The 16,965-nt window shown below is 56.8% G+C and overlaps 1 protein-coding gene across 2 annotated transcripts in view; it reads left to right on the top strand.

Moving 5' to 3' along the window:
* The first annotated feature begins 1,221 nt into the window (after nt 1-1,221).
* The window catches only part of GFPT1 (glutamine--fructose-6-phosphate transaminase 1), a 107,430-nt gene continuing 91,686 nt past the window's right edge, over nt 1,222-16,965 (top strand). For both annotated transcript variants that reach the window (XM_029066395.2, XM_029066397.2), the window contains exon 1: nt 1,222-1,255. In XM_029066395.2, the coding sequence (XP_028922228.1) occupies nt 1,249-1,255 (7 nt within the window). In that variant the 5' untranslated portion in view covers nt 1,222-1,248. The remainder of the gene's footprint in view (nt 1,256-16,965) is intronic.

Raw genomic sequence — 16,965 nt, forward strand, 5'->3', positions numbered from 1 at the left:
GAGCACTGTACTAAGCGCTTGGAATGGACAAGTGGGCAGCAGATAGAGACAATCCCCACCCAACAAGGGGTTCACAGTGTAATTAGAGAAGCAGCGTGGCTCAGTGGAAACAGCCCGGGCTTAGGAGTCAGAAGTCATGGGTTCGAATTCCGGCTCCGCCACTCGTCAGCTGGGTGACTGTGGGCAAGTCACTTCACTTCTCTGGGCCTCAGTGACCTCATCTGGAAAATGGGGATGAAGACTGGGAGCCCCACGGGGGACAACCTGATCACCTTGTGATTATCCCAGTGCTTAGAATAGTGCTCTGCACCTAGTAAGTGCTTAACCAATAACCAATACCATTATTATTATTATTATTATTAGAGAAGCAGCGTGGCTCAGTGGAAAGAGCCCGGGCTTTGGAGTCAGAGGTCATGGGTTCGAATCCCGGCTCGGCCACTCGTCAGCTGGGTGACTGTGGGCGAGTCACTTCACATCTCTGGGCCTCAGTGACCTCATCTGGAAAATGGGGATGACGACTGGGAGCCTCAGGTGGGACAACCTGATGCCCCTGGATCTCCCCCAGCGCTTAGAACAGCGCTCTGCACATAGTAAGCGCTTAACAAATACCAACATTATTATTATTAACAAATACCAACGTTATTATTATTATTATTATTATTATTGTTCTGAGGCTCAGGCGCTCGTGTGTTGTCACGGATTGGGCGGCAGTCCCGGCCGTTGGCCGGCAGGGGGCGTTGCCCGCGCCCCTCCCCCCGGATGCGCTGCCGGATGCGGTGACGTCAGCGGCTGCCACGTCCTCGCGCCGCGCTGGGCGGGGCCCGGCCGGGGGGAGGGCGTGGCCTCTCTCTGAAGGACGTCCCCTCCGACCAATGGGAGCGCGGCGTCCCCCGGGGGCGGGGCCGGGGCGTCCGCGAGGACCAATGGGAGCGCGGCGTCCGCCGGGGGCGGGGCCGGGGCGTCCGAGCGGGCCAATGGGAGCGCGGCGCCGGGGGCAGGGGGGAGAGCGGCGGAGCGGGCCAATGGGAGAGAGGGGGCGGGGCCGGGGGCGGGGCCGGGGGAGCAGGAAGCGCGCGCCGCCGCTCCCCTCCCCCCTCCCCGGCTCAGCCAGCGCGTGCGCGCCCGGGACCTGCTCCCTGCTCCTGCTGCTCCTGCTGCTCCGTGCTCCTGCTGCGCGGTGCTCCTCCTGCTCCTCCTCCTGCTGCTCGGTGCTCCTCCTGCTCCTCCTGCTCCTCCTGCACCGGCGCCATGTGCGGTAAGAGCCAGCCCCGGGGGGCTAAGGGGGGCTAAGGGGGGCTAAGGGGGGCCGGGCAGGGGCAGGGAGGTGCTGCGGGGGGGTGGGGAGGAGCAGCGGGGAGCTGCGTGGGGCCGTGCAGGAGCTGGGGAGGAGCTGCGGGGGGCTGCGTGGGGACCATCAGGGGTAACAAGGAGCTGCGTGGGGCTGGGGAGGAGCAGTAAGGAGCCGCGTGGAGCTCTGCAGGAGCAGCAACGAGCAGCAAGGAGCTGCGTGGGGCCGATCGGGGGCAACAAGGAGCTGCGTGGGGCCGATCAGGGGCAACAAGGAGCTGCGTGGGGCCGTGCAGGAGCAGCGAGGAGCTGCGTGGGGCCGTGCAGGAGCTGGGGAGGAGCTGCGTGGGGTCGGTCAGGGATAACGAGGAGCTGCGTGGGGCTGCGGAGGAGCTGCGTGGAGCCGTGCAGGGGCAACAAGGAGCTGCGTGGGGCCGTGCAGGAGCAGCGAGGAGCTGCGTGGGGCCGTGCAGGAGCTGGGGAGGAGCGACGGGGAGCTGCGTGGGGCTGCGTGGAGCTCTGCAGGAGCAGCGAGGAGCTGCGTGGGGCCGTGCAGGAGCTGGGGAGGAGCGACGGGGAGCTGCGTGGGGCTGCGTGGGGCTCTGCAGGAGCAGCGAGGAGCAGCGAGGAGCTGCGTGGGGCCGTGCAGGAGCAGCCGGGATCCACGCGGGATTTCGGAGGAGCAGCGAGGAGACGCGCCGGGCCGGGGAGCGCCGTGCCAGAGCCGCGTGGGAATCTGGAGCGGGAACCGGGATCTGCCGGGCGGAAGCAGCGCGGCTCAGTGGCAAGAGCCCGGGCTTGGGAGTCAGAGGTCACGGGTTCGAATCCCGGCCCGGCCGCTCGGCAGCCGGGTGACCGTGGGCGAGTCGCTTCGCTTCTCTGGGCCTCGGTCACCTCATCTGGAAAATGGGGAGGAAGACCGGGAGCCCCACGGGGGACCGCCTGAGTCCCCCGTGTCTACCCCAGCGCTTGCGACAGGGCCCGGCGCGTAGTAAGCGCTTAACGGACACCAACATTTTTATTACTGTTATTATGTGGAGGAGCAGCGACCGTCTGCGAGGGCCTGGGGAGGAGCACTGAGGATCCGCGTGGGGCCGGGGAGGGGCACCGGAGCACCCTTTCTCCCCCTCCCCCCCCCCCAGGCTATATACTGGCCGCCCCTAATAATAATAACGTTGGTGTTCGTTAAGCGCTTACTCTGTGCAGAGCCCTGTTCTAAGCACTGGGGGAGACACAGGGGAATCTGGTTGTGGCTCCCAGTCTTCATCCCCCTTTTGCAGATGAGGGAACCGAGGCCCAGAGAAGCGAAGTGAGTCGCCCCCGGTCCCACAGCCGACGAGTGGCAGAGCGGGGATTCGAACTCATGAGCCCCGACCCCAGAGCCCGCGCTCTTTCCACTGAGCCACGCTGCTCCGCTCCGCGACGGGGGTCGTGGCCACCCCCGCTACGGGGCCCTCTCCCCAGCGCTCGGCGCCGTGCTCGGCGCCCGCGGACGCCCGGCTCCCTCAGGACGGGGGGGGGTCGGATCTTGAAATAGATCGGACTCTCCCAAGCGCTCAGTACAGTGGCCTGCGCGCTCCGGCCGTCGGCCCCCTCCGGGCGGGGATCGAGCCTGCCGAACGGATCGGGCTCTCCAGAGCGCCCGGCGCAGTGCTCTTCACACCTCCAGCTCCCTGAGGACGGGGATCGTGTCCGCTGTGGCCGTCGTACTCCCCGCGGTGCTCAGTACAGTGCTCCCCCCCCCCCGGAGGCCGGAAACGGCCCGGACGTCGTCTCCCGGTTCTGCCGAACCCTCGAGGGCCAGACCTAAACCGGGAGCTCGCCGGGGGCAGGGAGTATCACCGGTGATCGTTCTGTTGCTGTGCCGGCCTCCCCCAAGCGCTCAGTCCAGTGCTCTGCGCGTAGTAAGCGCTCAGCAAATAGGGTTGAACGAACTCTGGTACTTTCCCGAGCGCCGCCCCCTTCTTCTTCACCCGCCCCTCGAGCGCTCATCTTTCATTGTATCTATTTCTCTTCCTGCCTCCCCTTCGAAACCGTCGGGAACAGGGAATGTCCGGTTGTTGTTTGGGCGCTTTCTCCCAGGCGCTCAGTATTCATTCTGATAATAGTTCTGATCCCGGCTCCGCCGCTCGTCTGCTGCGTGACCTTGGGTGAGTCACTCGGCTTCTCCGGGCCTCGGTTCCCTCGTCTGGAAAACGGGGATGGGGACCGGGAGCCCCACGGGGGCCGGGGACTGGGTCCGACCCCATTTGCCTGGATCCACCTCAGCGCTTAGGACGGTGCCTGGCGCATCGTAAGCGCTTAACAAATGCCGTCATTAGTAATAATAATAATGATGGCGGTATTTGTTAAGCGCTTACGATGTGCAGAGCACCGTGCTAAGCGCTGGGAGTAGATACAGGGTCATCAGGTTGTCCCCCCCGTGGGGGCTCACGGTCTTCATCCCCCTTTTACAGATGAGGTCACTGAGGCCCAGAGAAGCGAAGTGACTCGCCCACGGTCACCCAGCTGACGAGTGGCCGAGCTGGGATTCGAACCCATAATAATAATAATAATGTTGGTATCTGGTAAGCGCTTACTCTGTGCAGAGCACCGTTCTAAGCGCTGGGGGAGATACGGGGGCGTCGGGTGGTCCCACGGGAGGCTCACGGTCTTCATCCCCATTTTCCAGATGAGGTCACTGAGGCCCAGAGAAGCGAAGTGACTCGCCCACGGTCACCCGGCTGACGAGTGGCCGAGCCGGGATTCGAACCCGTGACCTCTGACTCCCGAGCCCGGGCTCTTTCCATTGAGCCACGTATTTATTAAGGGCTTCCTCTGTGCCAAGCACTGTTCTAAGCGCTGGGGGAGATTCAAGCCGATGGTATTCGTTAAGCGCTTACTATGTGCAGAGCGCTGTTCTGAGCACCGGGGGGGGGGATCCAGGGTGATCGGGTCGTCCCCCGTGGGGCTCCCAGTCTTCATCTCCCTTTTCCGGATGAGGGAACTGAGGCCCCGAGAAGTGAAGCGACTCGCCCAAAGTCACCCAGCGGACAGGCGGCGGAGCCGGGATTAGAACCCGCGACCTCTGACTCCCCAGCGCGGGCTCGTGCCACTGAGCCGCGCTGCTTCTCTGCGCCCGGGAAGCGCTCGGTAAATAGGAGTGACTGACAGGTCTCCCCCAGCCTACGCGCACTCGGTTCTGTTGATGGAGGAGAGGGAAGGTGGAGGGAGCCAGAGCCGTTGGATGTGGGAGGTCTGGGAATTTTCCGTGTACCTTTCCGCGCTCCTCATTCAAAGGATATTTTGTCCGGGCAGGAGAGATTCCCGTCCCTCTCAACCCACCCTGCCCCGGGGCTCTAAGGCGCTTTTGTTTTTGGTGGGGGGTTTTTGGTATTTAAGCGCTTACCGTGTGCCGAGCACTGTACTGAACGCCGGGCTAGTTAGGAGGGAAAATCAGGCCGGACGCGGTCCCCGTCCCGCGTGGGGCTCGCCGTCTTCATCCCCGTTTTCCAGATGAGGGAACCGAGGCCCGGAGAAGCGACGCGACCGCCCCGAGGCCAGGCGGCGGACGAGCGGCGCAGCCGGGATTGGAACCCGCGACCTCGTGACTCTCGGGCCCCGGGATCTCCCCACTAGGCCGTGCCAAGGAGAAGCAGCGTGGCTTTAATGGAAAGAGCCCGGGCTTGGGAGTCAGAGGGTGCGGGTTCTAATCCTGCCTCCGCCACCGGTCTGCTGTGTGACCGTGGGCAAGTCACCGCTTCTCTGGGCCTCAGTTCCTTCATCAGTAAAATGGGGATGAAGACCGCGAGCCCCACGTGGGACAACCTCATTACCTTTGATCTCCCCCCGCGCTTAGAACAGTGCTTGCCACATAGTAAGCGCTTAACAAATACCCTCGTTATTTTAAGAAGCAGCGTAGCCTAGTGGCAAGAGCCGGGGCTTGGGAGTCAGAGGATAATAATGATGTTGGTATTTGTTAAGCGCTTACTATGTGCAGAGCGCTGTTCTAAGCCCCGGGGTAGACACAAGGGAATCAGGTTGTCCCACGCGAGGCTCCCAGTCTTCGTCCCCATTTTCCAGATGAGGTCACTGAGGCCCAGAGAAGCGAAGTGACTCGCCCGCGGTCACCCAGCCGCCGAGTGGCCGAGCCGGGATTCGAACCCGTGACCTCTGAATCCCAAGCCCGGGCTCTCCCCACTGAGCCGTGCTGTTTCCCGTTTGATGTGGGTTCTGATCCCGCTTCCGCCGCCCGTCTGCCGTGTGACCTTGGGCAAGCCGCTTCACTTCTCTGGGCCTCAGTTCCCTCCTCTGTAAAATGGAGATTAAGACCGTGAGCCTCCCGTGGGACGACCCGATGACCCCGTATCTCCCCCGGCGCTTAGAACGGTGCTCGGCACAGAGTAAGCGCTTAACGAATACCAACGTTATTATTACTATTATTAGCAAGATGGCACATTTTGCTTTTTCCCCGGCACCGTCTTGGACGACGTCACCTTGCGGGGATTTAGTTGGACCCAAGGGAGCCTCCACGTCTCCCCTCCTTATCGGAGAAAACCCACCGTATTTTCCTCACCACGGCGCCTCCCGCGTGTATTTTAGTTTTGCCGTTCCTTTCGGCCTCGGGAGAGCGTCGGAGCTAAGAATAGAGGGGGAGTTCTTCCTCTCTCCCTCCGAAAAGCGGCGACGGAGCTCCAGCCTGCCGGGGACGGAAGCGTGGCGAGGGCTCAAATCGCCGGAGCCGATTTTTCCTCTTCGCTCCGGGCGACTTTTGAAAAATTCAACGCCTTTCCCCGCTCGGCCTTCAAACCGCGAGCTCTCGGACAGCGCCGGTGTCCGGATCTGTAATTGTATTTCTGTTCGTGCCTGTCTGCCCCTCGGGTCTCGAAGCGCGTTGTGGGCCGGGAGTGTGTCTGTTGCTCAGTCGGACTCTCCTCGGCGCTTAGTACAGTGTCCTGCACCCAGTAAGCGCGCAATAAGTACCATTGAACCGAACGCGTGAATGCTCAGAAAGCTTCGGCCAAAGCGTCTGGTTTTCCTGGCCTTTTTTCCTCGTCCCTTGCCGTCGAAAGCGAAAAGCTCGTTGTGGGCGGGGAATATGTCCGCCTATCGTTCAGTTGGACTCGCCCCAGTGCTTAATACAGTGTTGTGCACACAGTAAGTGCTCAAGAAATACAATGGAATCGAGTCAGCGAATGCTCAGAAAAGGTGCCGCCAAAGCGTCTGGTTTTCCTGGCCTTTTTTCCTCATCCCTTTCCGTCGAAAACAAAAGGCTCCCTGTGGGTGCGGAATACATCTGTTTATCGTTCAGTTGGACTCTCCCCGGCGCTTAGTACAGTGCTCTGCACACAGTAAGCGCTCAAGAAATGCAGTTGAATTGAGTCATTGAATGCTCTGAAAAGCTTCCGTCAAAGCGTCTGGTCTTCCTGGCCTTTTCTCCTCATCCCTTTCGTTCGAAAACAAAAAGCTCGTTGCGGGCACGGAATATGTCTGCTTATCGTTTGGACTTGTCCCCAGTGCTTAATACAGTGCTCTGCACACAGTAAGCGCTCAAGAAATACAATTCAATTGAGTCGGTGAATGCTCAGAAAAGCCTCCGCCAAACCGTCTGGTTTTCCTCCGCCTTTTTCCCTCATCCCATTAAAAACAAAAAAGGGCATTGTGGACAGGGAATGTGTCTGTTTATTGTCCTGTTGGACCCTCCCAAATCCTTAATACGGTGTTCTGCACACAGTAAGCGCTCAGTATATCTAATTGAATCGAATCGATGAATGCTCAGAAAAGCTTCCGCCAAAGCGTCTGGTTTGCCTCCGCCTTTTTTCCTCATCCCGTTCCACTGAAAACAAGAAGCTCGTCGTGGGCGGGGAATATGCCTGTTTATTGTTCTTTTGGACTTGCCCGTGTGCTTAATACAGTGCTCTGCACACAGTAAGCGCTCCATAAACACCGGTGAGATGAATGAGTGCTCAGAAAACCTCCCGCCAAAGCGTCTGGTTTCCCCCCCCCCCCCCGCCTTTTTTCCTCATCCCTTTCCACCGAAAACAAGAAGTTGGTTGTGAGCGGGGAATGTGTGTCTTTATTTACCTCTCAGTCGTTCTCTCCCAAGGGCTTAATACAGTGCTCTGCACGCAGTAAGCGCTCAGTAAATACGATTGAATGAAGTGTGTGGGGGGGAGGGAGGTGGCTACTTGCAAGGTGGCCACGTCGACAGTCTGCTAGCCCCAGAGCTCAGCTCAGAGTGACACGTCTCCAACCAGGTGAGTGAGTAGCCAGTTGACGGCGAGACGCCCAGACAGCTGCTAGATGGAGAGGGGGAACCTGGAAACCGAAAGTTAAGAGGACAGAGGAGACGTTTTAAGGCCCCCCCGTCAAAAGCAAGCCCCAGCTGCACCGCAGCTGGGCGCTGAGGCAATCCAGCAGGGGTACTTACCGAGCGCCGACTGGGTGCTGGCGGCGTACTAAACGCGTGGGGGAGAGGATAAAACCAGACCGGCACGCTGTTGTTGAGAAAGTAGGCTGGCTTAGTGGATAGAGCACGGGTTTGGGTTCTAATTCCGGCCCCGCCGCACGTCCGCTGTGTGATCTTGGGCAGAGGATGATGACGATGGTATTTGTTAAGCGCTTACTATGTGCCAAGCGCTGTTCTAAGCGCTGGGGGCGATACGAGGTCATCGGGTTCATTCAGTTCATTCAGTAGTATTTATTGAGCGCTTACTCTGTGCAGAGCACTGTACTAAGCGCTTGGAATGGACAAATGGGTAACAGAGACAGTCCCTGCCCTTTGACGGGCTTACGGTCTAATCGGGGGAGACGGACGGACAAGAACGATAGCGATATCGTCCCCCGTGGGGCTCACGGTCTTCATCCCCGTTTTCCAGATGAGGGAACTGAGGCACAGAGAAGGGAAGTGACTTGGCCAAAGTCATTCAGATGACAAGGGGCGGAGTCGGGATTAGAACCCACGACCTCTGACTCCCAAACCCGGGCTCTTGCCACTGAGCCCAAATCACTTCACTTCCTCTGGACCTCAGTTGCCTCATTGGAAAATGGGGGATTAATAGTAATAATCATAATAATTATGACATTTAAGCACTTACTGTGTGCCAGGGACTGTTCTAAGCGCTGGGGTAGATATAAGATAATTGCCCCGTTTAGACTGTGAGCCCGTCATCGGGCAGGGACGGTCTCTATCTGTTGCCGAATTGTCCATTCCGAGCGCTTAGTCCGGTGCTCTGCACATAGTAAGCGCTCAATAAACACTGTTGAACGAATGCATGGATTGGACCCGGTCCCTGTGCACGTGGGGCTCCCAGTCTTCATCCCCATTTTCCAGCGGGGAGAACTGAGGCACAGGGAAGTGAAGTGACTTGCTCAGGGTCACACAGCAGAGTGTGAGCCCCATGGGGGCAGGGGCTGGCTCCAACCTCATTAACCTGTATCTCCTCCAGCGCTTAGAGCAGTGCTTGGCACATAGTAAGTGCTTTCCAAGACGAAAGAGGCGCAGCGAACGTGCAACTCAGCGACATAACAAGGGATGGGTCTTTTGTCTGCCCGCTCCCTGGCGTCGTCTTTAATAGTAATGGTAAGGGTGGTATTTAATAATAATAATGATAATGTTGGTATCTGTTAAGCGCTTACTATGTGCAGAGCACTGTTCTGAGCGCTGGGGGAGACACAGGGGAATCGGGTCGTCCCCCCGGTGGCGCTCACGGTCTTCATCCCCATTTTACAGATGAGGCGACTGAGGCCCAGAGCAGTGAAGTGACTCGCCCACAGTCACCCAGCTGACACGTGGCGGAGCTGGGATTCGAACTCGTGACCTCTGACTCCAAAGCCCGGGCTCTTTCCACTGAGCCACGCTGTTTGTCCAGCATGAGGCAGTCTAACCTGATGTGCTTGTATCCACCCCGGCCTTTTGTACAGTGCTTGGCACATAGTAAGCGCTCAACAAATACCCCACCTATTGTTATTCCATCTCCTCCAGGAGGCCTTCCCTGACTGCGCCCTCCTTTCCTCTTCTCCCCCTCCCTTCTGCTTCGCCCCGACGCGCTCCCTTTATTCACGAGCCCGACATCGGGCAGGGACGGTCTCCATCTGTTGCCGAATTGTCCATTCCAAGCGCTCAGTCCAGTGCTCTGCACATAGTAAGCGCTCAATAAATACCACTGAATGAATGAATCGCCCCTTCCCTGCCCCACACCACTTATGTCCACATCTCTCATTTATTTATTTCTGTTCCTGTCTGTCTTCCCCCTCTAGACCGTCAGCTCACTGTGGGCGGGGACCGTGTCCTGTTGTTCTGTGGTCCTCTCCTAAGCGCTTAGTACAGTGCTCCGCCCACAGCAAGGGCTCAGATAGGACTGTTGTAGCATTTGGCACAGTGCTCTGCGCATCGTAAGCGCTCAGTAAATACCGCGGAGTGGCTGACAACCAATAAACGGGCCAAAGGAGGGCGAGGCTTTGCAGGAAGGGTGGCGCCTACCTTAAATAAAATACTGTGTGCCTTGAAAATCCCTTCGCAAATATCCCCATTCCTCCCTGGAGAGGTAAGGAAGTTCAGCTTTTACAAATACGTGGCTCAGTGGCAGGGCTTGGGAGTCAGAGGGCGTGGGTTCGAATCCTGCCTCCGCCACCCGTCTGCTGGGTGACCTCGAGCGAGTCACTTGGCTTCTCTGGGCCTCAGTTCCCTCGTCTGTAAAATGGGGATGGAGACGGGGAGCCCCACGGGGGGCTCGGAGCCACCCCAGCGCTTAGTACAGTGCCTGGCACAGAGTAAGCGCTTAACAGATGCCGTCGTGATTATGAGGATTATCAAGGGCTTAGAGGAGACGGATCCCGGTGCACGGGTGAGGCGGAAGGGGCCGTCCTACTCCTGGATTCTTGCCTGCTCTCGGAATTGTCCCGTGCCCGTTTTTACTGCTTAATGATTAGCGATCGATCGATGGCTGACCCTGGCTCAGACGGAAAAATATGCCAGGTGGAAAAATATGAAAATATATGAAAATCTAGCTGAAGTGAGCATAATATGTCTTTTTTCCCCTGCAGAAGAAATCTTATGAAAGCCTCCTGGGCATGAATTACAGATATCGAATTGGACTTTTCAAGTTCCCCCGTGATGTAGTGGCTGGAGCCCGGGCCTGGGAGTCAGAAGGTCATGGGTTCTAATCCCGGCCCCGCCGCTTGTCTGCTGGGTGACGTGGGGCAAGTCGCTTCGTCTCTCTGGGCCTCAGTTTCCCTCCTCTGTCAAATGGGGAGAAGGCTGTGAGCCCCTCGTGGGAGAGAGACTGTCCCCGACTCGATTTGCCTCTGTCCACCGCAGCGCTTAATACAGGGTCTGGCACACGGTAAGTGCTTAACATACCATCATCATCGTTGTTGTCGTTAAAGTAATGTTGGTATTTGTTAAGCGCTTGCTTACTATGCGCAGAGCACTGTTCTAAGCGCTGGGGGAGATACAGGGTCATCAGGTTGTCCCACGTGGTGCTGACAGTTAATCCCCATTTTCCAGATGAGGCCACCGAGGCACAGAGAAGTGAAGTGACTTAATCCTAATGTTGGTATCTGTTAAGCGCTTACTAGGTGCCAAGCACCGTTCTCAGCGCTGGGGTAGATACAGGGTCATCAGGTTGTCCCCCGTGAGGCTCACGGTCTTCGTTCCCGTTTTACAGACGAGGTCACTGAGGCCCAGAGAAGTGAAGTGACTTGCCCACAGTCACCCAGCTGACAAGTGACAGGGACAGGATTCGAACCCATGACCTCCGATTCCCAAACCCGGGCTCTTTCCACTGAGCCACGCTGCTTCTCTTATCCCGTAAGCCCGTCAAAGGGCAGGGACCGTCTCTATCTGTGACGGATTTGTCCATTCGAAGCGCTTAGTCCAGGGCTCTGCACGTAGTAAGCGCTCAATAAATACTCTGGAATGAATGAATCCTGGCACTCCGCTGAACACCGACCGTCCCACTGACCTTGGGCAAGTCACTTGCTTCTACGCGTCTGTTTCCTAAGCTGTAAATTGGGGATTAGATCCTTGCCCTCCTTCCCCCTTAGACCGAGTCCCAGCTAAATCCTGTGTCCAACTGGATTAACTTGTTTCTGCCCTGGAGGTGACCCAGAGAAGCAGCGTGGCTCAGTGGAAAAGAGCACGGGCTTTGGAGGCAGAGGTCATGGGTTCGAATCCCGGCTCCGCCACTTGTCAGCTGTGTGACTGTGGGCGAGTCACTTCACTTCTCTGGGCCTCAGTGACCTCATCTGGAAAATGGGGATGAAGACCGTGAGCCCCACGTGGGACAACCCGATTCCCCTGTGTCTACCCCAGCGCTTAGAACGGTGCTCGGCACATAGTGAGCGCTTAACAGATACCAACATTATTATTATTATTATTGTTACAGTTCTTAGCACAGAGTAAGTTCTTTCCAAATACAACGGCGATTGATTCGTTAACGAATGGTTAGAGTTGTTGCAATTTGCCGTGTTCCTTTGTATTTTTATTAGGCTGAAGCAAGGAGGAGTCAAAGTAGGCTAATCTAGGTGGCCCAGGCTGATTTTTCTGAAATGTTTCTGTGGAAAATGGCCCTTTCAAAGCACCTGACTTTTTTTATACCCTCCTAATAATAATAATTGGGGTATTTAATCGCTCACTACGTGACAAGCACTGCACCGAGCACCGGGGTGGATGCCGGCAGAGGGGGGCCGGACGCAGTCCCTGTCCCCCGTGGGGCTCCCGGTCTCCATCCCCATTTTCCAGATGAGGGAACTGAGGCCCAGAGAAGTGAAGGGACTTGCCCAAGGTCACACAGCAGACAAGGGGCGGAGTCGGGATTAGAACCCATGACTTTCAGACGCCCGGGCCGGGGCCCCACCCACTAATCCATGCTCTCTCCCATGGCCTTATCCCGGGACCATTTGATTTCCTAGAAATTCCACCTGATTATTCCACTAATACCCAATAATTTAACATTTTTTGTTCAGCCTTATTTTAGTAGATTCTTATCGGCGTGCCTATTATGATTGTTAATCTTTATTAACCATTAGTAAATGGTTTTAATTGTGGTATTTAAGTGCTCACTGTGTGCCAGACATTAGTCATGGTACTTACATCGACTCTCTTTATCGCCATCGTTCTCGTCCGTCCGTCTCCCCCGATCAGACCCGTAAGCCCGTCAGACGGCAGGGACCGTCTCTCTCTGTTGCCGACTTGTTCATCCCAAGCGCCTAGTACAGTGCTCTGCACATAGTAAGCGCTCAATAAATGCTATTGAAATATTAAGCACTCATTCATTCATTCAGTCGTGTTTCTTGAGCGCTTACTGTGTGCAGAGCACTGGACTAAGAGCTTGGAAAGTACAATTCGGGAACAGATAGAGGCGATCCCTGCCCAACAGCGGGCTCACAACGGGGGAGACAGACAGCAAAACAAGTAAACGGGCATCTTTAGCTTTATTATAAATAAGTAGAATTATAGATAGGTACACATCATTAATATAAATAGAATTATAGATATGTACCCAAGTGCCGTGAGGAGGGGAAGGGGGTAGAGCAGAGGGAGGGAGTCGGGGCGAGGGGGAGGGGAGGAGGAGCGGAGGGAAAGGGGGGCTCGGTGTGGGAAGGCCTCCTGGAGGAGGTGACGTCTCAAGAGGGCTTCGAAGGGGGGAAGTGAGCTAGTTGGGCGGATTCGAGGAGGGAGGGCGTCCAGGACAGAGGCGGGACGGGGGGCGGGCGGCGGGCCGGGCGAGCCGGGGGCCCGGGGAGGAGGCGAGCGGCGGCGGAGGAGCGGGGTGTGCGGCCCGGGGTGGAGGAGGAGGAGAGGAGGGAGGGGAGGGAGGAGGGGACTGGGGGATGGATGGCTTTATCGTACTATTACGATACTTATTAAGCTATTGAGGTATTAAGAGCACCGTGATCCAGTGCCGTCAGGTTCAGACACAGTTCTCTGCGCTTCAGTTCCCTCATCTGTAAAATGGGGATGGAGACTGTGAGCCCCTAGTGGGACAGGGACTGGGCCCAACCCGATTATCTGCGAGAATAATTCTTTTGGTATTCGTTAAGCGCTTACTCTGTGCAGAGCACCGTTCTAAGCGCCGGGGGAGATACGGGGCCATCGGGTTGTCCCACGTGAGGCTCACAGCCTTCATCCCCATTTGACAGATGAGGGAACTGAGGCCCAGGGAAGTGAAGTGACTCGCCCACAGTCATCCAGCTGACAGGTGGCGGAGGCGGGATTCGAATCCATGACCTCAGACTCCCAAGCCCGGGCTCTTTCCACTGAGCCACGCTGCAGTAGTTCCTGGCACAGAGTAAACTCTTAACATATGCTATTTAAAAAACCCCACAAAACCCTTTTTTTACGATTATTGCCTGTTCCCATTCTGAGGCAGAGGGAGAACGGGGGTCTCGTCCCCATTTAGCAGATGAGAAAACCGAGATGCGGAGAAGGCGAGTTGGTTCTTTCATTCGGTCGGATGTAGTGAGCGCCGACTGCGTGCAGAGCGCTGTGCTAAACCCTTGGAAAGTCCAATTGGGCAACAGATCGAGACAATCCCGGCCCCACGGCGGACTCGCGGTCCCACGGCCGGTGAATGGCGGAGGCGAGATTCGAACCCTGGCCGCCGGGTTGCTGGGACCGGCTTCTTTCCCTTCAGGCCTCCACGTTGCGGGAGAACGGGAGCTTTTTAGAAAGGCGAACTGGAAAGCCGTCGATTGGGCCGGGGCCTCCTGGCTTTCCGAGAGTTCCAAGAGTTCCTCTTTCACAAAAATCCAAAGATAAGGAAGGCCTCGGGGGAAAATATCTAGAGCTCGACGAGGACGGGAATTGGGCGGTTTGGATTGAGGAACCACGAGTCCTTCTGTAGTCGGAGGGGCTCTGGGGTTTCCCCGTGGGAGGGAGGTTTTAGCCCGACGCTTTACACGCAGTCGGCGCTCCATAAATAATAATGTTGGTATCTGTTAAGCGCTTACTATGTGCAGAGCACTGTTCTAAGCGCTGGGGTAATAATAATAATAATCATAATGTCGGCATCTGTTAAGCGCTTACTATATGCCGAGCACCGTTCTAAGCGCTGGGGTAGACACGGGGGAATCAGGTCGTCCCACGTGCGGCTCACGGGCTTCATCCCCATTTTACAGATGAGGTAACTGAGGCCCAGAGAAGTGAAGTGACTCGCCCACAGTCACCCAGCTGACAAGTGGCCGAGCCGGGATTCGAACCCATGATCTCTGACTCCAAAGCCCGTGCTCTTTCCGCTCGGCCACGCTGCTTCTACGTAAAGGCGATTGAATGAGCGAAAACGGCAGCATCTCCTCTCCCAAGCGCTCGGCACAGTGCTCAGCGCACGGGAAACGCTCAGTAAGTGCCGTTGGTGGTCTGGGCCTGAATTGGCTTCCTCCAGACCGTCAGCGCGTCGTGGACGTGTCCCGCGTCTCTGCTGTCGTGTTCTCTCCCAGGCGTCCCGTAAAGTGCCCTGCACCCAGGAAGCGCTCAGACAGTGACTCTGCCGACATTCAAAGCCTTCTCGAAGGCCCGTCTCCTCCGGGAAGCCTTCCCTGACTGAGCCCCCCCCCTTTCCTCTTCTCCCGCTCCCTTCTGCGCGTGGCTCAGTGGAAAGAGCCCGGGCTTGGGAGTCAGCGGTCATGGGTTTGCATCCCGGCTGCGCCGTTGGTCAGCTGTGTGACCCTGAGCAAGTCACTTCACTTCTCTGGGCCCCAGTTCCCTCATCTGTAGAATGGGGATGAAGACCGTGAGCCTCCCGGGGGACCACCCGATGCCCCCGTATCTCCCCCAGCGCTTAGAACGGTGCCCTGCACATAGTAAGCGCTTAACAAACGCCAACGTTATTATTCTGCGTCGCCTCGACTCGCTCCCTTTCATAATCCCTCGCCCCAGCCCCTCAACGTTTATCCAGTAGTATTTATTGAGCGCTTGCTATGTGCAGAACACTGTACTAGGCACTTGGAATGGACAGTTTGGCAGCAGATGATAGAGACCACCCCTGCCCAGTGACGGGCTCACGGTCTAAACTGGAGTGTCTCCCCCGATCAGACCGTGAGCCCGTCCAACGGCAGGGACCGTCTCTATCTGTTGCCGACTTGTTCATCCCAAGCGCTTAGTACAGTGCTCTGCACATAGTAAGCGCTCAATAAGTACTATTGAATGAATGAATGAATTTATGTCCATATCTTTAATGTATTTATTTCTATTCATGTCTCCCTCCACCTCTAGACTGTCAGCTCGTTATGGGCGGGGAACGGATCTGCTTATTGTGATATTGTCCTCTCCCAAGCGCTCAGACCAGCTCTCCGTACCCAGTAGGCGCTCAATAAATACAACTGTTGGATCGATTAAGCTTGATAATAATGTATTAAGCGCTTACTCTGTGCAGAGCACCGTTCTAAGCGCTGGGGTAGATACAGGGTGATGAGGTTGTCCCCCGTGGGGCTCCCAGTCTTCATCCCCATTTTCCAGATGAGGTCACTGAGGCCCAGAGAAGTGAAGTGACTCGCTCAGGGTCACCCAGCTGACAAGGGGCAGAGCCGGGATTCGAACCCATGACCTCTGACTCCCAAGCCCGGGCTCTTTCCACTGAGCCACGCTGCTTCTCCAGTTAGTGAATACCATCCTCAAGGGGATCGGAAGAGGAGCCGGCTCTAGGTGTCGGTCGGCATGGTGTTGTGGATGAAGCCCGGGCCCGGCGGTCAGCAGGTCATGAGTTCGAATCCCGGCTCCGCCGCTTTCATTCGTTCGACTGTATTTCTTGAGCGCTTACTGCGTACGGACTACGGCCTTGGGAGAGTACGGTCTAACGACAAGCAGGCACGCTCCCTGCCCACAGTGAGCGCCCAGTCTAGAGCGGGAGACAGACGTGAATACAAATAAATAAAACATAATAAATAAATGACAGATCTATCCGGATGTGCTGTGACCATAGGAGGGAGGATGAATGAAGGAGCGAGTCAGGGCGACGCAGAAGGGAGCGGGAGAAGAGAGGGGAGGTTTAAAATGAATAAATAAATGGTGGTATTTGTTAAGCGCTTACTATGTGCAAAGCACTGTTCTAAGCGCTGGGGGATACAAGGTGATCAGGTTGTCCCACGTGGGGCTCACACTTTTAATCCCCATTTTACAGATGAGGTAACTGAGGCACAGAGAAGTTTTAGTCAGGGAAGGCCTCTTGGAGGAGATACACATATACACACGTATAATTATTATTGTATATGAGTACATATTTATTATTCCATTGATTTTATTAATGATACGTATATGTCTATAGTTCTGTTTATTCCTATTGATGCTAATGATTCCTATCTACTTGATTTGCCTTGTCTTCTTGTCTGTCTTCTCCCCCTTCTAATAACGTCGGTATTTGTTAAGCGCTTACTATGTGCCGAGCACTGTTCCGAGCGCCGGGGGAGATTCGGGGTCATCGGGTGGTCCCGCGTGAGGCTCCCAGTCGTCATCCCCATTTGACGGATGAGGGGACTGAGAAGGGAGGTGACTCGCCCACAGTCACCCCGCTGCCGAGGGGCAGAGCCGGGATTCGAACCCGCGATCTCGGACTCCCAAGCCCGGGCTCTTGCCGCCGCGCCGCGCCGCCTTCCGGGCCAGAGGCGGGCCGCGGGGCCGGGGGTCGGCGGCGGGACGGGCGAGATGGCGGCCCGGGCAGGAGGTTGGCATTAGAGGAGCAAAGTCACTTGACCGTGCCCAGG

This window comes from Ornithorhynchus anatinus, chromosome 5 (assembly GCF_004115215.2).
Source record: "Ornithorhynchus anatinus isolate Pmale09 chromosome 5, mOrnAna1.pri.v4, whole genome shotgun sequence".
NCBI lineage: Eukaryota > Metazoa > Chordata > Mammalia > Monotremata > Ornithorhynchidae > Ornithorhynchus > Ornithorhynchus anatinus.